General features: G+C 36.2%; 1 protein-coding gene across 1 annotated transcript in view; it reads right to left on the bottom strand.

Annotated features, from left to right (window-relative positions):
• Positions 1 to 22,972, bottom strand: part of LOC138379100 (tetratricopeptide repeat protein 6-like) — a 40,949-nt gene that overhangs the window by 835 nt on the left and 17,142 nt on the right. The window contains exons 6-11 of the mRNA XM_069464412.1: positions 18,425 to 18,544; positions 12,535 to 12,608; positions 6,962 to 7,172; positions 3,831 to 3,983; positions 2,818 to 2,988; positions 164 to 389 (exon numbers count right to left, since the gene is read on the bottom strand). Coding sequence (XP_069320513.1) covers positions 164 to 389; positions 2,818 to 2,988; positions 3,831 to 3,983; positions 6,962 to 7,172; positions 12,535 to 12,608; positions 18,425 to 18,544 — 955 coding nt within the window. The remainder of the gene's footprint in view (positions 1 to 163; positions 390 to 2,817; positions 2,989 to 3,830; positions 3,984 to 6,961; positions 7,173 to 12,534; positions 12,609 to 18,424; positions 18,545 to 22,972) is intronic.

The following is a 22,972-nucleotide window of genomic DNA, read 5'->3' as shown; positions in this document are numbered from 1 at the left end:
TAAAGGAATCTATATTAATTACTTTACGGACATGTTGTCTAAAAACATTAATTCTTACGTAAGTTTATCTAGACAAAAAGACCTGGTGACTTTCTTCTTTTATTGTCTAAAAACAATCACATCAACAATTGTAATTTTACCAAAATAATTACCAAAAATATACCTTTACTAAGGTCTTCCTCAGCTAGTTCATATTGCTTTAAACAGCAGTATAATTGTGCTCTGTTAAAATATAATGCAGCCCAAAAGGGATAGCTTTCAATTGCATATGCAAAATCTTCTTTTGCTTCTTCATATTTCTTTAATATTGTATTTGCAATAGCTCGATTCATGAGAACATATTTGTTTTCTGGATCAAACTTTAAAGCTTTTGAGAAGTAGTCACTAGCCTATAAAATGTGAAGATAATGATAATTGGAATATATTTCCATCAGCAGCCATACAAAACTTTTAAGTACATTTACTCTTAATTTAAAATTAAGGCCAGTAGCATAACAAGGGGCCAGTGGAAGCATTTCATTCCAGATACAGAGATGCATTGTCTGCAAAGAATGTAAAAACCAATAATGTAACTGAACAAAAGTTGGTCTGGTTTGTGTTATTATCATGTGTCAGCAATTCTAAACAATGTCAATGATGAAATATTCCTCCTTGCTGGGTTGAAATTCTCCCACTACCTGCCACCCAAACCGTATATCCCTGTACATAGCAAAAAAAAAAAAAAAAAAAAAAAGGTAAAACACAAATTAGAAAAGAAGGCTGTACAGGAAGATAAAATACAAGTTCTTCTCTTGCTAAGGCTGCTGATGTCCTCAAGCTAATGGACATTTACTAGTTCTTTTCTTCCATGACATTTCTTTGGCATGGACACTCTTGATCTTTCCTTGCTTCCTAAAATCTTCTCTATCCTTGAGACAGGGTGTCTTACTAGATTTTCTCCTACCTCTCTGATCATTTTCTCTATCACCATCACTGAACTATTTTCCTCTCTGTTTCTCAAAGATCTGCCCTCTATTCACTTCCATTATGGGTGATATGGAACATTGATTGCATGGTGGCTGGGAGCCCAGACCATGGAGCCAGACTGCTGAGTTCATATCCTGCCTCTAACTTGGGTGAGTTACTAAAGCTCTATTTGCATCAATTTCCTTATCTGAAAAACAAAGGTAACAAATAAAATTCCACTTCCAGTGTTGATGTGAGAATTAAGTGAGCTAATATGTAAAGTACTGAGAATGATATGCAAAATGTAGTGATAACTCAATCAATTATTATTGAAATATCATTTTTTTCCAGTGTCTGTAAGTGGAACAGCAACATAGCCTTCAGGTAATACTACATGAACTTTGCTTTCTCTGACTTTTGAAAGCAAAGGCAATTAGATCAAGATCATATAATCCATCCCTTCCCTGGATGTCAGCTATTCTATACCACAGTTAAGTGCAATTTAAGGATCTATTGAGATAGGGGCATAATTGGCATCCATCTGTGAAGAGCTTGAAGAGGATTCCCTCCTCAAAAGAAGGCTCACTCACAATCATCAGAAATGAGGCAAGGGAAAGACTCCAAGCAGGGCCAAGAGTTTCTTTATAAAGTAATTTGGGCTTCATTTTAATTCACCAATAAATGATCAATAAAACCTATACAATTATATACCACAAAAGCATGGCTTCGACCATGAGGAGCAAATGCCTACCTTGGCTAAGAGAAAATAACTCAGTAAAACACCAATAGCACACCTAACTTTATACAACGTAACTTTTTATTATAGCTTCCAAAATATATTACTGAGAAAATGAAAACCTACAAACTTAGTGAGGTTACTTGAAGTATAGGAGTATTAACTTTAAACCAATTAGAGGCTAAATACATCTACCAAAGTATTAACTATAGTAAAGTTACTTCAGTAAAGTAATACTAAAGTATCAACTATAAAGCAATTAGAAGCTAAAGACACCAATGGATGGCCTCGATTTTTTAACAATTGGTCTAATGCCCTCAATATCTGTAATGTGTATCCTACCTGAGTTAAAAAGCAAATAAGCAAGCATTACAGACCAAAATGTGTGGAATACTGCCAAAAGAGTACTTAGGGAAAAGGCATAACCTTAATAACTTATCACAATATAAGTGAAAGGGTAACAACAAATGAATTAAGTTTCCAACTCAAAAAGATAGACAAAGAACAAGATAAATTCAAGGGAAGTAGAACAAAAGAGTGAAAAAATTAAAAAGAGTTTGAATCCTGTAAATGCATCACAATTCAAATAAATTCAAAAATAGAATATATCACCTAATAACCCAACATTTTTGTATCAGACATTATGAATTGAGGTCCAAAGAGGTTAAAGGGGGGTCATACAAAACCAGAACTAAAATCCAAATCTTCTCACTCCCAGTCAAGTGCTCATGTGACTGAAATTTAGAAAAGGTATACATTAAGATGAGTTAGATAATCACATCGTAAGGAAGGTCTTGAGGGAAGTCTAAGTGGGGGAAAAGAACAAAGGATTCCAGGCTGGAAGCTGGTTCCAATAGATGCAGCCAGGGAAGTGCTAACACTCTGAGAGTTCCAAAAGATTGTTTACTGGACAAGTGTTGAATGTTTGATGATAATGAGAAGAATAAATCCCCAGAGGTATAAACATTTAATAAATAATTATAAACATCCTTATTAAAGAGAACATTTAAAAAAAAAGAGCAAATAAATTAATGAATTATTAGCCTGAAATAATAAAGATTACATTTTGAAACTGTATATATGACAGAGAAAGCATTTAATGTCGAAAAGGAAATGTTAAGGAAAACTCACATTACCTGGGAAAACTGCCTGTGGTGAAAGTAGATATTTCCTGCATTAAAGTAAGCAAGTGAGTACTTGGGGTTTAGAGATATTGCTGCTTGATAGTCTTTCATTGCATTCTGTCGTTGACCTATAAACTCATGAATCACACCACGATTTGTTAAGAATTCTGCTGTAGTATTGATCTGCAATATAATAGCATGAGTATTTAGCATCCGAGAATAGTATTTATCTCCAGTTTCATGTCTGCAAAAACGAACATTATGAAATCTACTTGTGGGAAACTAGTAATTTTATAGGGCAGGTAAAGCCCCATTAGAGCAAATATTTTGAGAAAGGACTTGGCACAAAGTTGGTTCAATGTCAACAGTTTGTTGATCTGGCTGCAATAAAACAAATAATCTTAGTGTTTTACTCAGTTCCTTTCAAAGGAATAGACATAGCAGAAAAGCTTATCTGTTTAGCTATGTTAGGCTAGAGAAGAAATTAGATTTAATAGTTAACATGCTTATTTGTCCTATGTAGTAGCAATTATATTTCAGTTCTTTCTTTTTTCTCCTCTCGAATATTATCACATCTGCCCAAATCTACAGAAACAAAACCTAAAAGCTAGAAGAAAACATAAGTTTCTGTCATTATATATAACATGAGATTTTTATTTGTCATTTCACTGCAGGAAAAATCTGGGAAACATTGTTCTTTCTTTTGTTCTTTATTTCTTTCAAATCTAGAACATTATTTTACATTGTGCATTCATTTTGTATTACAAAATAATATTGATGTACCAGGAAACTATAAACTATATTTACTGAGAGGAATCAACATGTATCGGGAATTTGGGTTTTTGAATTTTAAATCCATTTAGGTTATAAAATTGCCAAGCCATAACTCTAGACTAGGGTCACTCGGGGGAAAAACAAGTCTCTCCACAAGTCACTTTAAAAAGGTAACAGAGAACTTCTTTCTTAGACCTATTTATTCATGATGTTAATTCATGCTAATAATACAATCTAAGTGGATTTTTTACCTTTATGGCAATATTAATATCCTGCATTGCAGCAAAATTATTACCCATCTGAAGACAGACCATAGCTCTTCCTTCATAGGCTAGGTAGCTCTTTGGATCAACTTCTGTGGCAATGGTAAAGTGCCTCCAAGCTTTCTGGAATTTTCCTTGGGCCTAAAATAATTTTCCGATTACATGATGTAGGAAATAATCCATAACATGCCAAATGTTTATGATTCTAACTCAATCAAATAAAACCCCTGGTAAGGGTATATTTATATTGTGCTAAATCTAAGGTATTTTAAACAAAGTAGACTATACTGTGAGTGTATTCAGTTGACTAATTATCCACGAGTGTTTATGATTCAATTTTAACTAGTTAAAATAAATTTAATTGCAGTCATCTCTCATACCAATCTTGGACAACATAAAATTATGGCCACCATGTGAAACATCAATGCTTCTGACAATTGCCAAAAAATTTACATTGAGCTCCACACACAGGCAGGAATTGTATTTATTTGCCTGGCATTGAATCTCCAGTTATACATAAGATATACATACTATACATAACAAAATTAATACATGTTGAGTAAATAAATAAATAAACTAATGGTGTGAAACCTATTTCCATAAATTATACCAGCATCTGGAATTTTAGGATCACTGTACTTATTCCATGGAAAATGCATGTAAATCTACTAAGCATTTGTTTCTACCAACCTTAGTGCCAACTGGAAAAGAAAGAAAAAAGGTCAGGAGAGGGGCACTGTTAACAGAACAATGGCGGAGTGTTTCCTAGAGAAGACCAGCTGGCAACTGAATGCCGCCCCACAGGAAGGCAGTGAGTTAATAAATTTAGCACGGTCCAAGGCCTGTCTTTTTCTCATGGGCTCAAAAACCCAACTTGCCAGAATCTCAGAAGCTCACTTACTTTAACCAAGCTGAGCCCAATGACTCGCATAAAACTAAAAAGAAATTTAGGGAAGTGAACCCTATTTTTTGATTAGAAAATCTTCTCTCTTGGTATAAACTGTTAATATTTGGAAATCCACATCGTAATCACAAGTTCATTTAATAAACGAATTGGGAAAATTGAGATGAGGTTATTGGCGTATTAAACTGCAAACCACATCAAGATGGGATCTCTGTCATCTGCTCCTGACAATGTCTGTTGTGCTCACCTCTGTATCCCTAATGCTAGGCAAGTAGTAAGGGAACCTACAAGTATTTGTTGAACAAACTGTCGCTTCCCCCCCCAACCCCCTCCCCCCGCCCCGGACAGAATTGGAATAGGCCTAACTCTCCTTTTTCAGTCCTTCTTTCCTGATTCAATTCTTTACAGTGATGTGCTTTTCAATCCTTTCTCAGGGTGCTATATACCTAGTGAGATGTTCATAAAGTGCAAATTTGATGTCATTTCTCTGATTAGTGCTATTCACATTTTTAACTGGACTATAAGGCCTTCAATTCCAGCCTCATCTCACACCCCTCTCCCTTGCCCATAATATTCCATCCACTGGGGCCCTCTATCTCCTTCTTACAAGTCTTAATAATGGGCTGTTCTCTCTGGAACAGTGTATCCTAGTCCCAACCCATACTTTCACACCTCAACTTAAATGTTAATTTCTCAAAAAAAAAAAAAAAAGAAACCCTCTCACCTCTCAAAGCAAGCTAGGTTTCCTTGTTTGATGCCTATCTCTCTACTCGGTAGTAAATGCTGCAAGAAGAAACAAATATATCTTGTTCACTGCTATATCTCTAGGCCTAGAGCGGTTCCCCATCCTATATTAGGTGCTCAGTAAATGTCTGTTGAGGCTGGTCATGGTGGCTCACACCTGTAATCCCAGCACTTTGGGAGGCCAAGGTGGGAGGATTGCTTGAGGCCAGGAGTTCAAGACCAGCCTGAGCATCATAGCAACAACTTGTCTCTACAAAAAAAAAAAAAAAAATACAAAACTTAGCCAGTATATTGGCACATGCCTGTGGTCACAGCTACCTACGAGGCTGAGCCTGAGCAACAGAGCAAGACCCTGTCTCAAAAAACAAACAAACAAAAAATGATGTTAACACATTTCATTGGATTGCAGTCAGCTCTAGTTGCCTTGAAAGTCACCTTGTCTCTTTAAATTGACTTTGCAAATTTGTGCTGTGATGCAATAACAGCCAATTTTGTGTTTAGCTCTCAGAAAGCAATCTTGTATCTCTTATTAATAAGTTCTAGGGCATACCTCACTATTACTACCACTCCCACCCCCTCCAATATTATCAGTCTTAGATCAGTCAAACTCACGTTTTTTTTAAATAAATCAACATTTTAATAGAAGTTTGTTAACAGGAATTTCTGCAAATTACAATAATTCAAAATTTTAAATATTGAAAGGGATAAAAAGAAGATTTAAGATTACTCAGTTACTTTTCATGGCAAATGCAGCACATTTAAGCATCTTACTACAAAAATGTCACTACATTTTTTATTAGTCCAAATAGCTCAGAGAATTAGGAAATTTTGGTACATGGGTCAGGCCAGACTATCCCAGAAATCACTCTGAGACTTGCTTGGCAACACGCAGAGTAGCACTTGTCTATGTTGCTGGAAGGACAAATGCCTGGCCTATCGCCTTCCCAGCAAGTCCTAATTCACAGCAATTTGGAAGATGACTTAATTCAGAAGTTTCAATACAGTGTCTGTCTGACCCATCGTAGGGCTACAGTTTACTTCAAAACTTTCATACATTGTTTATTCCCTTTAGGTTTTCACTAATTCAGTAGGACAAAACTTACAGACCCCAGGTATAAGCTAGTAAAATAAATGCTAGCCAGGTTTTCGTATGTGAAATTCATTGGGTGAATTTTAAATGTTGTTTGTAAATGTAGGGGCAAAGTAGGGAGAGGTGCAGACATTAAGGAAACTCAGATTGAAAAGCTCCTCATCTAACTAGCATACAGGTCCCCAGGCTTACCCAGGCAGGTGTCTGTAACTAATTGAACCCCTGATCCCCACTGCTACTCCGGAAACTAAAGGCAAGGGAAAGGTGAATGCTCATAACCAAAGAAATGACATTTATCCTCATCACTAGTAAAGGGCCCAAATATATCTTTCTCCTGTCAAAAGATGCTTTCAATGCTCAAATGTTATTATATAATATTACCTGCAAATTATAGCATAAACCAATTCTGGATTTTATGTATGATGGATTCAAATGCAATGCTTTCAGAAAGTCCTTCTGTGCTTGATTGGTGGCTTCATCATGACCATACTCCATGTAAGTATTTGCCCGTCCAATGTAAGCGTCCAGAAAACACGGGTTAATTTTAATAGCCCAGGTAAAGAAATTGACAGCTTCTTCAAACTCTTTAATTCTGAAAATAAATGAAAATATTGATGCATTCTGATGAACTGATACATTTTGATGATATACAATGTTTTCTTGTATACGATGTTTCCATAAAGATTTTGATATCCCCTTATGAAAAAATCTTTCATTTTTTAATTCCATAGTAGAAGGGAAGTACACAAGTTCAAATGACCCAAAGAAGCCTGACAGGTTCTTTGAAGATTTTAGTAAAAAGAAAGAAAGGGGGCAAGAGTCATTTTCATAGCAGAATGTGATGGAATGATATTCTGGAAGTCTTTTTTCAAATTATAAAAGTCTGAATGGCATTCCTAAACGTGTCTTTAATAGTTATCAATTACCAGTATAGAAAATCATGTGCTATTATTGATGAAATATACCATTTAAATTAGACTAAAATAAATTTACTTATATGTATTTAATATTTTATTATACAATGAAATGAACCAGACTTTCATCACACAGAAGTCCTTACTTCAGATCTTCTGTTAAGATAAAGGTAGCCCATTTTATTGTGGATACCAGGATAGGAGGTGAGAGAAAGAAGTAAAATGCATTTTATTTGTTATTAATAACTTGTGAATGTATGTAGCTAAGTGATAACTCTGTCTCTGTATCCTCCCTATTTACTCTCTTAAGATGAGGGTGAGGGCTGTTGAAGGAATCAAATATTTGGTCATGAGCATATACAGTCACTTCTCCATTTCATATGCATATCTAATAATTATATTTAGTCTCAATTCACATGGACAGAGTATAGGATTTTTTTAAATATATGATGGAGCTAAAATTGAGTAACTGCTTACTTATCAGGTACTTTGCTGAATGCTTCACATATGCTATTTCATTTAATCCTTCCAAAAACTCTGTAAGCTATTTATAATTCTTTACATTTACAAATGAACAGAAAATCATGGCAGAAAAGTCTTCACATAGGAAATGGCATAGTAAATAGCATACTAAGTTTGCACAGAGTAAATGCCTGAGATTCAAACTCAGGTAAGTCTTACACCAAAATCCATGCTTTTCCACACAGCCATCTCTACCACACTTTCTGCACCTACAACATACCTATGGCTGGTGCGCAAGAGCCAGTAAGCTGGTATCTCAACAGTACAATTAGAAGAAAGGCTCGGAGTTCAGACTTGAGCCTTAGTATGCAAATTAATACTAATTCTTCAAGGTTTTTAGGAGGATTAAAGAAGAGCAAGTGAAGAACATCTAGCATAGAGACCCTCACCAAATAAAGAATATCATCTTCCTTCCATTCTTTTCATTACTTCCTAAACAGGCTTCAAAATTTTAGTAAGATGCATCATGACTTTGCTCATTTTTCCTTAATGGAATACATGGAACCCAGGATAACTATTCTAGAAACAATCATCTCCTAGATGTTACTCAAGAATATCTCTTATAATAGTGTTTCTCAAACTTTAGCCCTTCCTTCACAAGAGTTGAATATTTATCATTTACTGAATATTCACTTGTCAATTCACTTTTTTTACTTAACTAAATTTATATTAAAAGATAACTAAATTTCGGTACCACAAATTAAAAAATTATCATCTCATGCCACAAATAGAAGGCAACCCTAAAAATAAATAAAATTGGAGCTGGATATTGTAGTCTGCAGAAAACTGAACCTGAGGGGATACAGCACCTGTTACGAAGAGTTAGAAAGTTGATAAAGACTCTTAGTTGAGACTTTCCCCTTGATGTGTTCAGAAGGTTTGAGAAACAATTCATTTTAAAACTGAAAAGTGATTCCATTTCTCACAATAAGATTCAGTAATTTTTTAATGCTTTTCTACACTATGAAAAATAATTGAGTTACTCATGATACTTGCTCCATGTTTAGGCAAACACTACTCAACAAGTGTTCTGCTAGAAGATCACAAAAGAACCAACAGTGAAGCACTAGAAAAGCCTGGCTTCTCGTGTGACAGACAGGCAAAGATTAACACTCATGGATATGAACCTGATGGTATCTTCTGAGTTCGCCCTAGATTGTTACTCAGAAAACACAAGGTCACTTCCCTCAGGTGGTTTACAATGAAATAGTGTTTCTCTTTCCTGATAATGGGCACTATTTAAGAAGCAAAAGTTCCTTTGCTTTTCCAAGTGCCCTTCTCACTATATTAGAGCAATAATTCTAAATATGGCATAACAAATTCTTTATCAGGAATAATTAACCCATAGTCGTTTTGTGTAAATGCTCTTAGTTGATAGATTTTGTTGTGCTGAGTACTTTTTATCTATGAGTAGTGAAATATTCACTTATGATGCATACCTATGGTGACCATGTAAACTGAAATTTCCAGGGAAATCCCCATTTGTTCATATGTTCCTGATAAATCATTGAAATGCTCCCAGTATACTGACATTCATATTGCATCAGATGCAACATGACATTCATATTGCATTCATATCCCCTCTTACCCAGGAAAATCATTAATAAAAATCCTTTGTGAGTACATACTCTGATACATGGTTTCTAAAATACAATCTCTCCCTTTGAATAGCCTAACCAATTAAAACAAAACAAAAACAAGGCAGTGATTTGAAACTCACCCCTATGTGGTATAAGTTGTGAGTTACCAAAAGGCAGTGATTGAAGCTATTTTTATTTACTGATCAAGTTATCAGCACTAACATTTAATGAGCATCTAATCTGTTCAGTCTAAGTAAATAATCATTGAACCTTAAAGCTGGAAAGATATCTTGAAAGCCACCTAGCAAGCTCCTCAAAGCTGACAGTGACTAAAATCGAGTCCAGAGAAGGTGAAAGTGCTGAAGACAGAGACTTCCTAGCTTTCTGCACCAAAGACCAGAAAAAAGATGAAATAGATCTCACTGTAGAAACAGCAACTACATTTCTCTGAAGATGTGTCTATCACAGGTCCTACAGGTTGAAGCACTTGTTAAGTAACCACAGGGCAGTTAGCCAACGGAAGAATGTGGCAGAATATCTATGTTATCTCAGGATACCTGTTCACTGAGATATAAATGGTTAAGCACTGTTTACCACAAATATAAAAGTATATTAAATGAGTTTTTCTAAAACAAAATGTGTTTGTGTAAATCTGAAGTCATGGGGTCACTTACTGATGGTGCATGATTTTTACAGTGTCCTATTAATCAGGGATCATGTGCTAAACTTGGCCACCAGGCTGTGGACACAAAGGCCCACTGCATCTTCCACATCAATCACATACGTGACCAGATATGCCCTACTGAGTTGTACAAATAAATCACAAATCCCTCCCCAAACTAAATAATCTGGCTTGCAGAGTTAAAGATTCAAAAATATTTTATGCAAATACAAGAACAGTAAAATAAAATGTGATGAAGTAAAAAGTGGATAGGATATATATATCTCTGAGTAATCTCACTCTATGATACTTTTTTTTTTTAAAATATTAAGGTGGCTTTCTCAAAGAGCTCTAAAAATTAACTCTACCATAACACTCTTGGTGACTAAATTGGGCAACAAGTAGGATATTCAAGCCTAAGGAATGTTGTCTCCTAGCAACCATAAGAGTGAGAACCAGAGATATACAAAGGATACTTCAAAAGTCTGCAAAACCACGAGATCAAAGAGCAAAGCCCTAAAATTTTAAAATTTATTCCTTTTTAAAACTTTTCCAAATGAGAAAATTTTTACTTTCCCCGCTATAAAACACTAAAAGTGAATCACCATAGTTAGAGACCATACAGCTATCATGTAAGTATGTATTATTAGTTCACCTTGAAAAGCAAAAATATTTTTTCCTGAAATAAATATAACTAATCACTAAACATTCCTTATTGTTACATTCAGTAAAACTGTTAAAACTCAAAACACATGGAATTGGGACTCTGAGTTTTCAGGGCTTTACTGTTGATTTAAATTCTACTTTTATTAAAGGACAATAGAGATTCTAGTCAGGTGATGAAAGTTGGTTATTTGGAATTGCAAAGTAGTTGCAGCTTAAGAAGGCTCTGCCATATACACCCAGTGATTACATTTCATAAAAGAGACTGTGAACTGACACACAGAGAAATTTACTGACTCTAATGGCTGCTAAACATAGGAATGGGGTTGAGAGAAATTTTGGAGTTTGTTTTTAGTTTTAGCAGAATGCAAGGACCTCAGACACTTTTGGCTTGCACCCACCCACCAAAACAAACACCTCAGTCATCGTTATTCCATCTCTTCTTAAGAATGACAATTATTCAAAGAAATGGATTGTACGAAGGTTCTGGATTAAAATAGACAATGGCATGACCATGTTTTGCTGTCTGTATAAAGTGAAAGTCTGAGACCGGTTTAGGCCTTTTAACACAAAGGCACCTTCAGAAGTTCCAGTATAGTACACTCTGTTCATAAACTAAAAAATTTAAATCTCCTGGGGAAATGTAGCTGTACTATCTACGTCCTAAAAGAGGAAAAAAGAATGTCAATTTTCCTAAATAATTCAAACTATGTTCTATTTGCTAAACTGCCTAGTCTACATAATTTGTGAACTATTCTAATTTCATCCTCCAAATTAACTGCTATTGTTTCTCTCATTTAAAAAATGCTATAAACTATTACTTAACCAAATACATTGTATTCCATATTAAAATCCTGACATCCTAAATCTCTATGATTTTAAAAACAAATGACCAAAAACTAATTTTCAGATGTGAAATGTATACATAGAAATGTAAGCATTATGGTTAGCCAAATCTATATACTGTAATACTATCTCAGAGTGTATTTTAAACCGATCATCTTCTGCATTTTAGCTTATGTAAGTGTTTTTTCTCTCCTTCTAAAACTTACTTATTTTTATTATAATCCTAGAAACAAGTAATAATGCTTTAAGTACTGTGATTTTTTTGTAGATTTTGTTGTGTTCTGTAGATATTTGCTGGTATTGTTTTACACAATTTTAGATTTACAATTATGTTTCTTACATGGAAAATTTTCTGAAATCACCCTCTCTTCCAGCAAAGAGGCATTGTAAAAGTTGGTCCCATATTATGAACAAAATACATCATTTTATGCTTACATATTGCAAGCTATGCATAACTTTATTCTATATATTACCAAGATCTTTCCCAGTGTCTAGGCTTGGATCATATCGATACCCTGTCATGCTGTGATGCAGGTATTTACTTGCTAATTTTGCTAAAACAGTTTATTAGAATGCAGATGGGTGCTAACGACACACTAAGTGTGGACCCCATGTCTAACCAGGGAATTCTTTGTGTCCCTCTCCAATTTGGTACACTGTCACATTCACAACATTCTCCCCAATTTCTTCCATTCCCTCTGGCTTACTTTTAGAGCTATAATTACACAAATCTGATGCCTCCACTTGAACACCAGTTGCACTCCATACCTGTGATGGCACATGGCAGCAGCTTGACAAAGGTTCACGTTAGTCTGGCTCATCAGTGCAGCTTCTTTAAAATCCTGCAATAATTGTTTAAGTTTTTGTTAATTTTGCAACATTACTTCATGCAATTTCTTAAACTTCCTTCTAACTTTGACTCCACCATGAATATACGTAACACAGGCATTAAAATATACATCTTTCTACAACTTTATTTCTTCTCTATAATATCATATGGAGTAAGAATGGCTGAGGCAAAGGAAACCCATTATTGTAAACTTACTCAGAATCTTGTGTTACTTGTCTCCACTTCAAGAATAGGGACTTTACCTGTGGTTTTTGCCCTTCTATGTATAATGAGCTATCTCATTTACTTTCTTTTTACTGTTTATTACCAGTGAATACCACCAAAGACTTCTCTGTCTAGATACAAAAGGGAATGCACCTGGAGAGAACCTTGGGAGTTGTATGACTACACAACAAACAGGCACCCAGACATGGGAAAGGACATACTAGGCCTTCTGCGTAGATTAGCTAAGGTGGCTCCTACCTCTGGAATCCACAATTCTGGTGAGAAGGTACCCAAGGATCCAAACGGCCTCCTGAGAGGGAGGAATGGAAACTCTAACCCCAAGATTTGAAGTTAAGGAAGTCAGCTGGGAAGGATCTGAATGGCCCTGCAGAAGAGGCTATTTAGAAGAATTAAAAGTGCTAAGTCTGTAAGAGATCCTGCCACAGTGACTCAGCACTCTCCTCTATTAGACACCAGAGACAGTGTCTGAAGCATATAGCTTTTCAACATCCTACAAAAATATTTGAGACTTGAGGATAAAATAAGAACATCACTAAACTTAAATTAATAAAATATTTAAATCAATATCTACAAAACAAAATATCATGTTGACTGCAATGTGCTATATATACATGAGATGTAAACTGATTTTAAGGATATAATGTGAGAAGAAGCCTTCTACAAGTAAGAGTCCAGAAACTATCACAGAATAAAAATGGCCCTACTTTCTCCCAGAGGACTTGCTTCAACAGGAACCTTCTTGGGCAGTTTTGGCTGTAGTCTCACGTGATCCAGCTAAGCAATAGGGAGGACTGCACTCTCCCCTGCAGTGGCAAAAGGAAATCTTTCCAGGCTTCCAGGAGGCCAGACACCAGCATTCCAGGGCCCCATAAGGCGCCACCTAAGGAGAGAGGCACTAACCCCCGTCTCCTTTGTCCTTTCTCCTTCCACAAAAGCCCTCCCCGGTGTATCAGAGGGCAGAGGCCAGCTGTCTTAGTGAGGTGGGATGGGTTTCTGGCTGCTTCAAGGGTGGAAGAAGGAGTTGTGGGGTCAAGCTGAGTACTCTGGGGTCCTGCCGGAGGAAGAGCCATTCATCACAGACCAACCTATAAACATGGGCTTCAGATTTGAGAAGCATGTTTTCCTACTAAATGAAACTGTTTGCAAGAAAATAGAAATATTTATTGTCTAATCAAATAAAATCTAATCAACTGTGCTTCCAGATATCTCTCCAGGAGGGATTTTTTTTTTTTTTGCAAAAAAGGAGGCAAACTTACAAGTGTGAGATTTACTATAAACATTCCCATAAATTTAGGAAGTTTCAAGGAATGACCATATAATTTAAAAGACTGAAAACAACAAATTTAGTTTTGTAATCAGATGAAATTTACAAAAATCAACTTGACTCTATATGTGTAATCATTATTATACCATGTGGCAATCAGGCATTATCAGCAATAGACATAAATGATGACTTTAGCATTACTTAGAATAAAGCTAGCCACTGTTTTTGTGAATTTTCCCTTCTGCATTAATTCTCTCTCTAATATAAGGACGATAATAGCAAACCACACAAAGTCACTCATGCGCAATGCAAATTTCCTCTACTCCCATCCCCTCTGCTGATGACCTTCACCCTCAGGATCTTCCTTTCTGCGTCAGAGGGGGAGCTCTTTGCCTCACTCCTTCCCTTCTCCTCTGGAAGCTTGCTCTATCATATTCCTGCTGTCTTCTGTACCTTTAATCCTGGTCTCACTGCCCCAACCCACCGTTTACCAGTCTCCTCCAGAGCACACAAGGGAGTCTTTCTCATTCCTGTCACCCCCAGTCTCCTCCAGAGCACACAAGGAGTTCCATACCCGCAACTGTCATCCACTAAACTATTCTTGTTGTTTAAGAAGACTGATATTATTTGTATTTTGTAAACTGGCTCTAAAGACATTTTTATTTATTTACTTTTATTCTTATCAAAGTAATCCACGTATACAGTATATAGGGACTGAAAATGCCCAGTGAGCCCCTGTTCCACTTCTCCTTACCCCTGAGTCCCGCTCCCCAGAGGCAATCCTTTTTACAGTTTACTGTTATTTCTTCTGCTATTTACCTTCAGATTTCTAAATAACATGAATATTGTATCATATTTAACTTTATGGTACAACTGTTCACTTCCTGCATTAGAATGGACTTTAGCTGTTTCACACCAGCACTCCACACACTGACCCTGCTCCCATCAGCCCTATACACCTATGACGCTTCGTTTTAGTCTCTATTTTACTTCCCTTAAGTGTCTGATCCTTGGCTACTCATTCATATTTAACTTTGAGGCATTAAAATCCAGAATGGTAGTTTGGGACACCTCGATATCTCTTCACTATTATCTTTAACCTTTCGGAATTGTATCTTTTTTATTCCTTTGCAATTATCCTGGTAGAATTTCAAGAGGGAAAAGCAATAAACAAATGTCCTAAATTTATTAACCTCTAGTTAATTTAACTATTAACTTCTCAAAGAATCCCAGTCTATATGCTTCCTGATTAAGGGGCTCCTATGCTACTTGACCTCTCAGTTAATCAATCCTTCCCACTAATTTCTTTTTCCCCTGGGTATGTTTTCAGACTCTGCTTTCTCGGGGCTCTTCATCTAGATCTCTATTTATTCAATCTTATATCCATTGCTTCTTCTTCTACCCGCATCTTTTTTATTTAATTTTTTAATTAATTTTTTTATTTTTTATACATGCAGAAAAAGTATTTTTGCTTTTAATTTGTGTTTGTGTGGTATATCTTTGTCCAGTGTTTTATTTTCACCTATCTATATTATTATATTTAAAGTGTGTTTCTTGTAGCCAGAACATAGCTGGAGCTTTTTAAAAATTCCAATCTGACAATCTCATTATTTTAATTGTTGTATTTTGACCATTTCCATTTCATGTGACTACTAATATGATTGGATTTAGGTCTACTATTATGTCTTTTCCGCTGGCCTCGTCTGTTTCTGTTCCTCTGTTTTCCCTTTCCAGACTTATTTTATATTCTTTTAATATTTTTTACTATTCCATTTTAGTTTATCTTCTTTCTGACTGGGGAGGTCACAATTGAGCAAAAACCTAAATGAAAGGAGGGCATGAACCATCCACAGATCAGTTGGAAGAGGGCTGTATGCATAGGAAATAGCTTGGGTAAGGGCCTACGTCCGGAAGGGAGCCCAGCATTTTCCAAGGAAGAGCAAAAGGCCAGCGTGGAGTGGCCAGAGTAGAGAAAACAATGTTTGACAATAAGATCAGAGAGATGAGCAGCAGTCAGTCAAGTACAGTCTTGGTTGGTTGTAGTCAGGAGTTGAGATTTTCTTCTAAGGGTTATGGGAAGCCATTGGAGAGTTTTGAGCAGAGGAATAATTCCGTCTGCTTTATATTGTTAAGGGAGATCTCTGGCATCTATTTGGAGAACAGCACATAGAGGGGCAAGAGTGCCCAGTTGGAAAGCTCCTGCAGTAGTCCAGAGAAATAGTTCAGTTCTGATGCCTGAATTCGGATCTTGCCCCAGTACTTACTGGTTGAAAGGAGTATAGTAGTGGCCATTATTAGAAATGATTTAATTCAAAACATGCTTTAGTGGTAGAGCTCACTGGACTTGCCAATGGGTTGGATGTGGAGTGTGAGGAAAGAGACGGGTTAAATTTTACTAGACCATCAGCTCCTCAAGGACTGAAACTGGCTTAGTTATACCGTATACCAATGCCAGTGCCTTGTCTGAGAGAACACAGAATTTGGAATCAAGTGAGACCTGAGTTCAAATTTTACCCAAGTACTTATTGGTTCAAAGCCCTGATTTAACCTCTTTTGAATACCAATTTCCTCATCTATAAGTTAAATTTTAAATTGTGCAGCATTGTTGAGAACCTGGCATGTAACAACTGTGCAATAGAGTTAATGTAGTTGTTTAGTACTAAATAAACATCTATTCGGTATGTAACATAGATCCTGTGTTTAATTCTCCAATAGCTGGACCCTTTGCTCCCCACCTCCATGTTTCTCACTAACTCCACCCCAACACTGTTGCCCAGATGTTCATCATTTTCTTGCCCACTACAGAGAGGTTCTTTAGCTCCCTCTACCTGAGGGGATACCTAAGGGAATATCCCAAAGATATTTTTGAGATATCAAAAAGCCTAAAGGAGTTCAAATGTTAAGATTACATTTCCTCATAGTGTAAATTGCCTAGAAAGCAATTCTGTGGGGGCAAAATCTCAAAAGATGACTCTGGAAGTAGAAAAATAATACAAGCCATCTTGAGAGATGAAAAGAATAGGAAACACTCCACTACATAATGTTATGTTGTAGTGCATCAGAAATGAAGAAGCAAAACTGCTATTAGTTAACGGCAAACCTCAAATTGATATTTAATTTTTGCCTTGTGTTTCTTTGCATTGTTTTTTTTTGGTTTGTTTTATTTTGTTGTATTTTGTTCTGTTTTGTTTGAGGCAGGGTCTCACTCTATCTCTCAGGCTGCAGTGCAGTGGTGCCATGATCATAGCTCACTGTCCTGGGCTCAAGCTATCCTCCTGCCTCAGCCTCCCAAGTAGCTAGGACTACAGGTGCGCACTACCACACCAAGTTAATGCTTTGTGTTTCTTAATCTTAATTCCAAAGCTACTGTAAAATGGACAATAAAAATAAAAAGTTAAAAATGAGAGTGATGAATTTTAATTATTCTATAATGAAATATATTTTAAACCACCTGTTTCTTTTCAATTGCATGTACCTTCTTCTTTTAAATATTATGATTCTGCATACCTGTTTCCACTAATTTAAAAGCCCATTCCCAGTAGCCCATCCTAAGCAACTATGTCCTGCCGTGTTTGAAAAAGATTTATTTTGATATATTTTCAGTGGGGAAAGAGGAAAATTGTGAATGAGAAAGAGCACAGAATTGTAGGTTAAATTATATATACATCATTTTATTTTCTAAATAGTTGAGTTGTGTGTATACTCCCTTAGGGGAAATGATAGTCTTAATCACATTAGAAATTTTTTTATATATTGGCTACTTATCTGTAATTAAAAAAAAGTAAAAATACATACTTTTTACAAAGATTCTATCAGTCATCCCAAGTACATTTCAATATAATTCTTTTTTTTTTTTTTTTTTTGAGACAGAGTCTCACTCTGTTGCCCGGGCTAGAGTGAGTGCCGTGGCGTCAGTCTAGCTCACAGCAACCTCAAACTCCTGGGCTTAAGCGATCCTACTGCCTCAGCCTCCCGAGTAGCTGGGACTACAGGCATGCACCACCATGCCCGGCTAATTTTTTCTATATATATATTTTAGTTGTCCATATAATTTCTTTCTATTTTTAGTAGAGACGGGGTCTCACTCTTGCTCAGGCTGGTCTCGAACTCCTGACCTCGAGCGATCCACCCGCCTCGGCCTCCCAGAGTGCTAGGATTACAGGCGTGAGCCACCACGCCCGGCCAATTTCAATATAATTCTTGCTACAGTTGAGTTATCACTCATTAATATTGCCAGTTGATAGCAGTAAGAACTTGTTCACTAGTTTTCTGGAGTGTATGTGCAAAATCAAGTCTTACACATCAACAGGAATGCTTACCTCTAATGCAAAACCATACTGCTCCAGTTCTGAGTAGATGAGTCCACGATTGATGAAGGTGTGTAATGTTACAGTTTCTCCAGCATCAAGAAGCAGCACAATTCCATAATCTATTAATGCCTAAAAATAAAATAAGTACTTACAATGCAGATGGGACTTTTTAGAGCCTTACTTCATAGGCCATGGACAAAGGTGTTTATGTCCAAACTAGGATTCAATAGTTAATTCTTTATTTTGTCTTATAATATATGGCCAAAATAATCAGATGTTAGATTTGAAGGGCCCCTTTAGCTAAAATTGTGGATACTGCTACTTTTTAATAAGTGAAGCACACTGTGCTTGCACTTCACATGTTATCTGTGAGTCACCCAGAGCTTTTTCATTTGTGTGTGGGTTGGAAGGGAGGGATTCAATACTCTTCCCCTTCCCCTACTCAGTAGTTTCATCAAATGACTGTTGACTTGATTACCATTTAACATTTAATTTCTTTTTAGTGCTTTATTGTTTTCCTAACTGAGATCTAAGCCCTATGAGGGCACAGCTTGTTCATTTTGTTCACCATTTAAGCCCAGTAACAAGCATCATGCCTGCACAAAATAGGCATTTGAGAAATTTTTACCAAATGAATAAATCATGAATCAATGAAAATGGATCTTAATAAAACTAACAAATAAGCACTTGTAGGAAAATTACTTTAAATATTTTGATAGATATATTTATTGTTTTAAAGAGACTAGTCTGAGCTAAGAAACAATCCACTTAGAAGACCTTTCTCCATTACTTTTACCTTTATTTCCATTCATTGAATAAACAAGATTTTACTGGTCTCTACTCTGCACCAGGTACTAGAAGCATCTTAAACTTGGGTTGGAGCTGAATCATTTAACTCATTTTCCTACTGAACATTTGATTCAAAAGAGCCATATGGCTTGATCAGAAAAGGGCCAAATCTTATATGCCTGTAGCACCTGCTAACTGAAAATGACAGATAGTATTTGCTCATTTGCCCTCCTCTACTGTTTCCTGATTTGGGCACTGAAGTGTCTAAAAATATTGGGCAATTAAAGATCCTATATGTATACTGTGGCATAACTATAAGTAAACATTGCCAGGGCTATAAAAAATAATTAGTAATACATGTAAAAAATAAAATAAAGAAAATCTAGACTGTTAGCCACAATTGTCTAATCTTTCCTTTACACAGAATGTAAAACCTGTATGATGCCTTAGATATCCACTAAACAACTGAATATGTGACACTTTAGGAAACCAAAGCTAGAAAATAAGATTTCATGAAGGTCAGTGAGAGTGGGGTTGGGAGGGGAGCAAAGATGTTTTGATTAAGATGAGTGAGGGCTTTGGCCTATTCTGGGTTTATATCATGACTCTATTATTCTTAATACTAGCTTCTCAGTCTTGGGAAAATTACTTAACACTAAGCCTCAGTTTCCTTATCTGCAAAACTGAGAAATTAAAAACCCATCATATTGTAAGGGGCCACTTAAAAATATTTTGATTGTATGTTGGTAAAGGATTTAACCCAGGGCCACACAAGAAACCCATTTAAATAAGTGACAACTATAAACTATTTTCGTTAACATAGAGTGCTAGAACTGGAATTCACCTTTGCTTAGTTTTTTGAAACCATGTCTTGGGAGAATGCCTAAGTGCATTTTCTGCAGAAAGATACTTGGTTTTTCTCAGCCTAGGGATGGCAGGAATGCTGAGGAACAGGTGGAGTTAGACAACAAAGGAGGAGGTGGCAGTGTTTAATGACACCCAGTACATAGGCTGGAGGTCAGATGGTTTTACAAAGCCTCCTAAAGACTGTTAACCCAGAAGCAAACAAAACTATGGACACCAATACAGATCTCTAACTCCCTGTGTGACTTGGATGAGTTTTATAACCTCTCCCTACTTCCATTTCCTTATCTGTAAAACAGATTGGATGAAATGCTGTGGGGCCCTGGCAGCTCTAAAATCGCCAATATTTTGTTATTCTAATTCAGTCTCACTTTATTTAGATAGTTTTGCAGTTTCTTTATTTCCAGGGCATTGGCTTTTTTACATATCTGAGGTAACAAAAAATGGGAGTTCTATCCCCACCCAGCCCATTGTTTCCCCATTCAGGGTTACCTTCTGGCAGGAAAGGGGGTGGAGAGGGAGTCCTCAAAGACACCTGCTGTGCAGGTCACTCTGATAAATGATCCTTTAATTAGCTCCTAGAATCTTAACAATTCCCTTGTTAAAAATTAGTTATTCATTTGTCAACATTTCTGGAAGAAACCTGATAGTCTGGTTACCAGGAATTTTACATCCTCTTAAGTAGAAACAATGTTTCTCAACTTCTTCCCTTCCAAAGCTTGTAGATTTCTAAATTTCTGACTGTTTTAAACAGGTTTAACTGTCCAGGTTTCACAGAGATTGGCAGTGTGTCCATACAGAATAGTGGGAACATTATGTGGCCTTTTAAAGGAATGCTTCATTTATTATGGAAGAGGACAGAAATAAAGACAGGGAGACAAATGGATAATAGAGAAAAAGAAGCAGGAGGATGGGACACAACACTGAGAGACTCTGACCAAATCCTCCCCTGTGAGGAGTCCTCACTGAAAAGGGACCACACAGATAGGGGGTGTTGGAGGGGGTAAGATTAGGAAAACAAGAGTTTGCACAGGTAGATGCTGGAACAAGATAAATTGAGAAAGTTTGCTGCAGCCATAGTGAGACCATCAAAATACTCGGGCAAATCCCGGTCACTGGTCCCTGAAACTGGAAACCATCACTCCAAATTCCCTGCTCCATGTGTGGTCTGAGGACCAAACAAAAAAATACCTACATGCCATACTACCCAAAGCAATCTACAGATTCAATGCCATCCCCATCGAAATATCAATGACATCATTCACAGAAATAGAAGAAGTAATTCTAAAATTTATATGGAACCACAAGAGATCCAAAATAGTCCAAGCCATTTAGACCAAAAGAACAAAACCAGAGGAATCATATTACATGATTTCAAATTATATTATAGAGCTGTAGTAACCAAAACAGCATAACACTGGCATAAAAACAGACACATAGATCAATGGAACAGAATAGAGAACCCAGAAATAAATCCACACATCTATAGTGAACTTATCTTCAATAAAGTTGTCAAGAAAAAACAGTGGGGAAGGAACAGTCTCTTCAATAAATGGTGCTGGGAAAACTGGATAGCCATATACAGAAGAATGAAACCAGACTCTTATCTCTTGCCATATACAAAAATCAAATGAAAATGGATTAAAGACTTAAATATAAGACCTGAAACTTTGAAACTACTAACAGAAAACATTGGGGAAATGCTTCAGAACCTTGGTCTGGGCAAGGACTTCTTGAGTAATACCCCCAAAACACAGGCAACCAAAGCAAAATTGGACAAATGGGATTACATCAAGCTAAAAACCTTCTGCACAGCAAAGGAAACAATCAACATAGTGAAAAGACAACCTAAAGAATGGGAGAAAATATTTGCAAACTACCCATCTGACAACGGATTAATAACTAGAATATATAGGGAGCTCTAACAACTTAATAAGGAAAAAAATCAAATAATCTGATTTAAAAATGGGCAAAGGATCTAAAAGAAGACACATAAATGGCCAACAGGTATATGAATAAATGCTCAACATCATTATTCATCAGAGAAATGCAAATAAAAACTACAATAAGATATCATCTCACCCCAGTTAAAATAGCTTTCATCAAAAAGACACACAATAACAAATGCTTGCAAGGATGTGGAGAAAGGGGAACCCTCACACACTATTGGCAGGAATATAACTTAGTGCAACTACTGTGGAGAATAGTATGGAAGTTCCTCAAACAACTAAAAATAAAACTACCATATGACCCAGCAGTCCCATTTTTGGGTAATATATATATCCAAAGGAGAGAATTCAGTATACTGAAAAGAATTCTGCACTCCCACGTTTATTGCAGCACTATTCACAATAGCCAAGATTTGGAATCAACCTAAGTGTCCATCAACAGATGAAAGGATAAAGACAATTGTGGTACATATACACAACAGAGTATTATATAGCCACAAAAAATGAAATCCTGCCATTTGCAATGACATGGATGGAACTGGAGAACATTATGTTACGTGAAATAAGCCAAGCACAGAAAGGCAAATCTCATGTTCTCACTTATATGTGGGAGCTAAATATCAAAAACAATCGATCTCATGGAGACAGAGAGTAGAATGACAGTTACCAGAGGTTGGCAAGGGTAGCAGGGAGAGGGAGTTAAAATGGAGATGGTTAATGGGTGCAAAAATATAGTTAGATAGTTAGATAGAATGAACAATATTTGATAGCACAACAAAGTGATTATAATCAACAACAAGTTATGTTATACTTTAAAATAACTACAAGAGTGGAAGTGGAATGTTCCTAACACAAAGAAATGATAAATGCCTGAGGTGATGGATACCCCAATTACCCTGATTTGATTCATTCACATTGCATGCCTATTTCAAAACATCATATGTCCCTTTATCAA

Source organism: Eulemur rufifrons, chromosome 2 (assembly GCF_041146395.1).
Source record: "Eulemur rufifrons isolate Redbay chromosome 2, OSU_ERuf_1, whole genome shotgun sequence".
Lineage (NCBI taxonomy): Eukaryota > Metazoa > Chordata > Mammalia > Primates > Lemuridae > Eulemur > Eulemur rufifrons.
The sequence above is the reverse complement of the archived record's forward strand: the minus strand, read 5'-3'. Positions and strand labels throughout refer to the sequence as shown.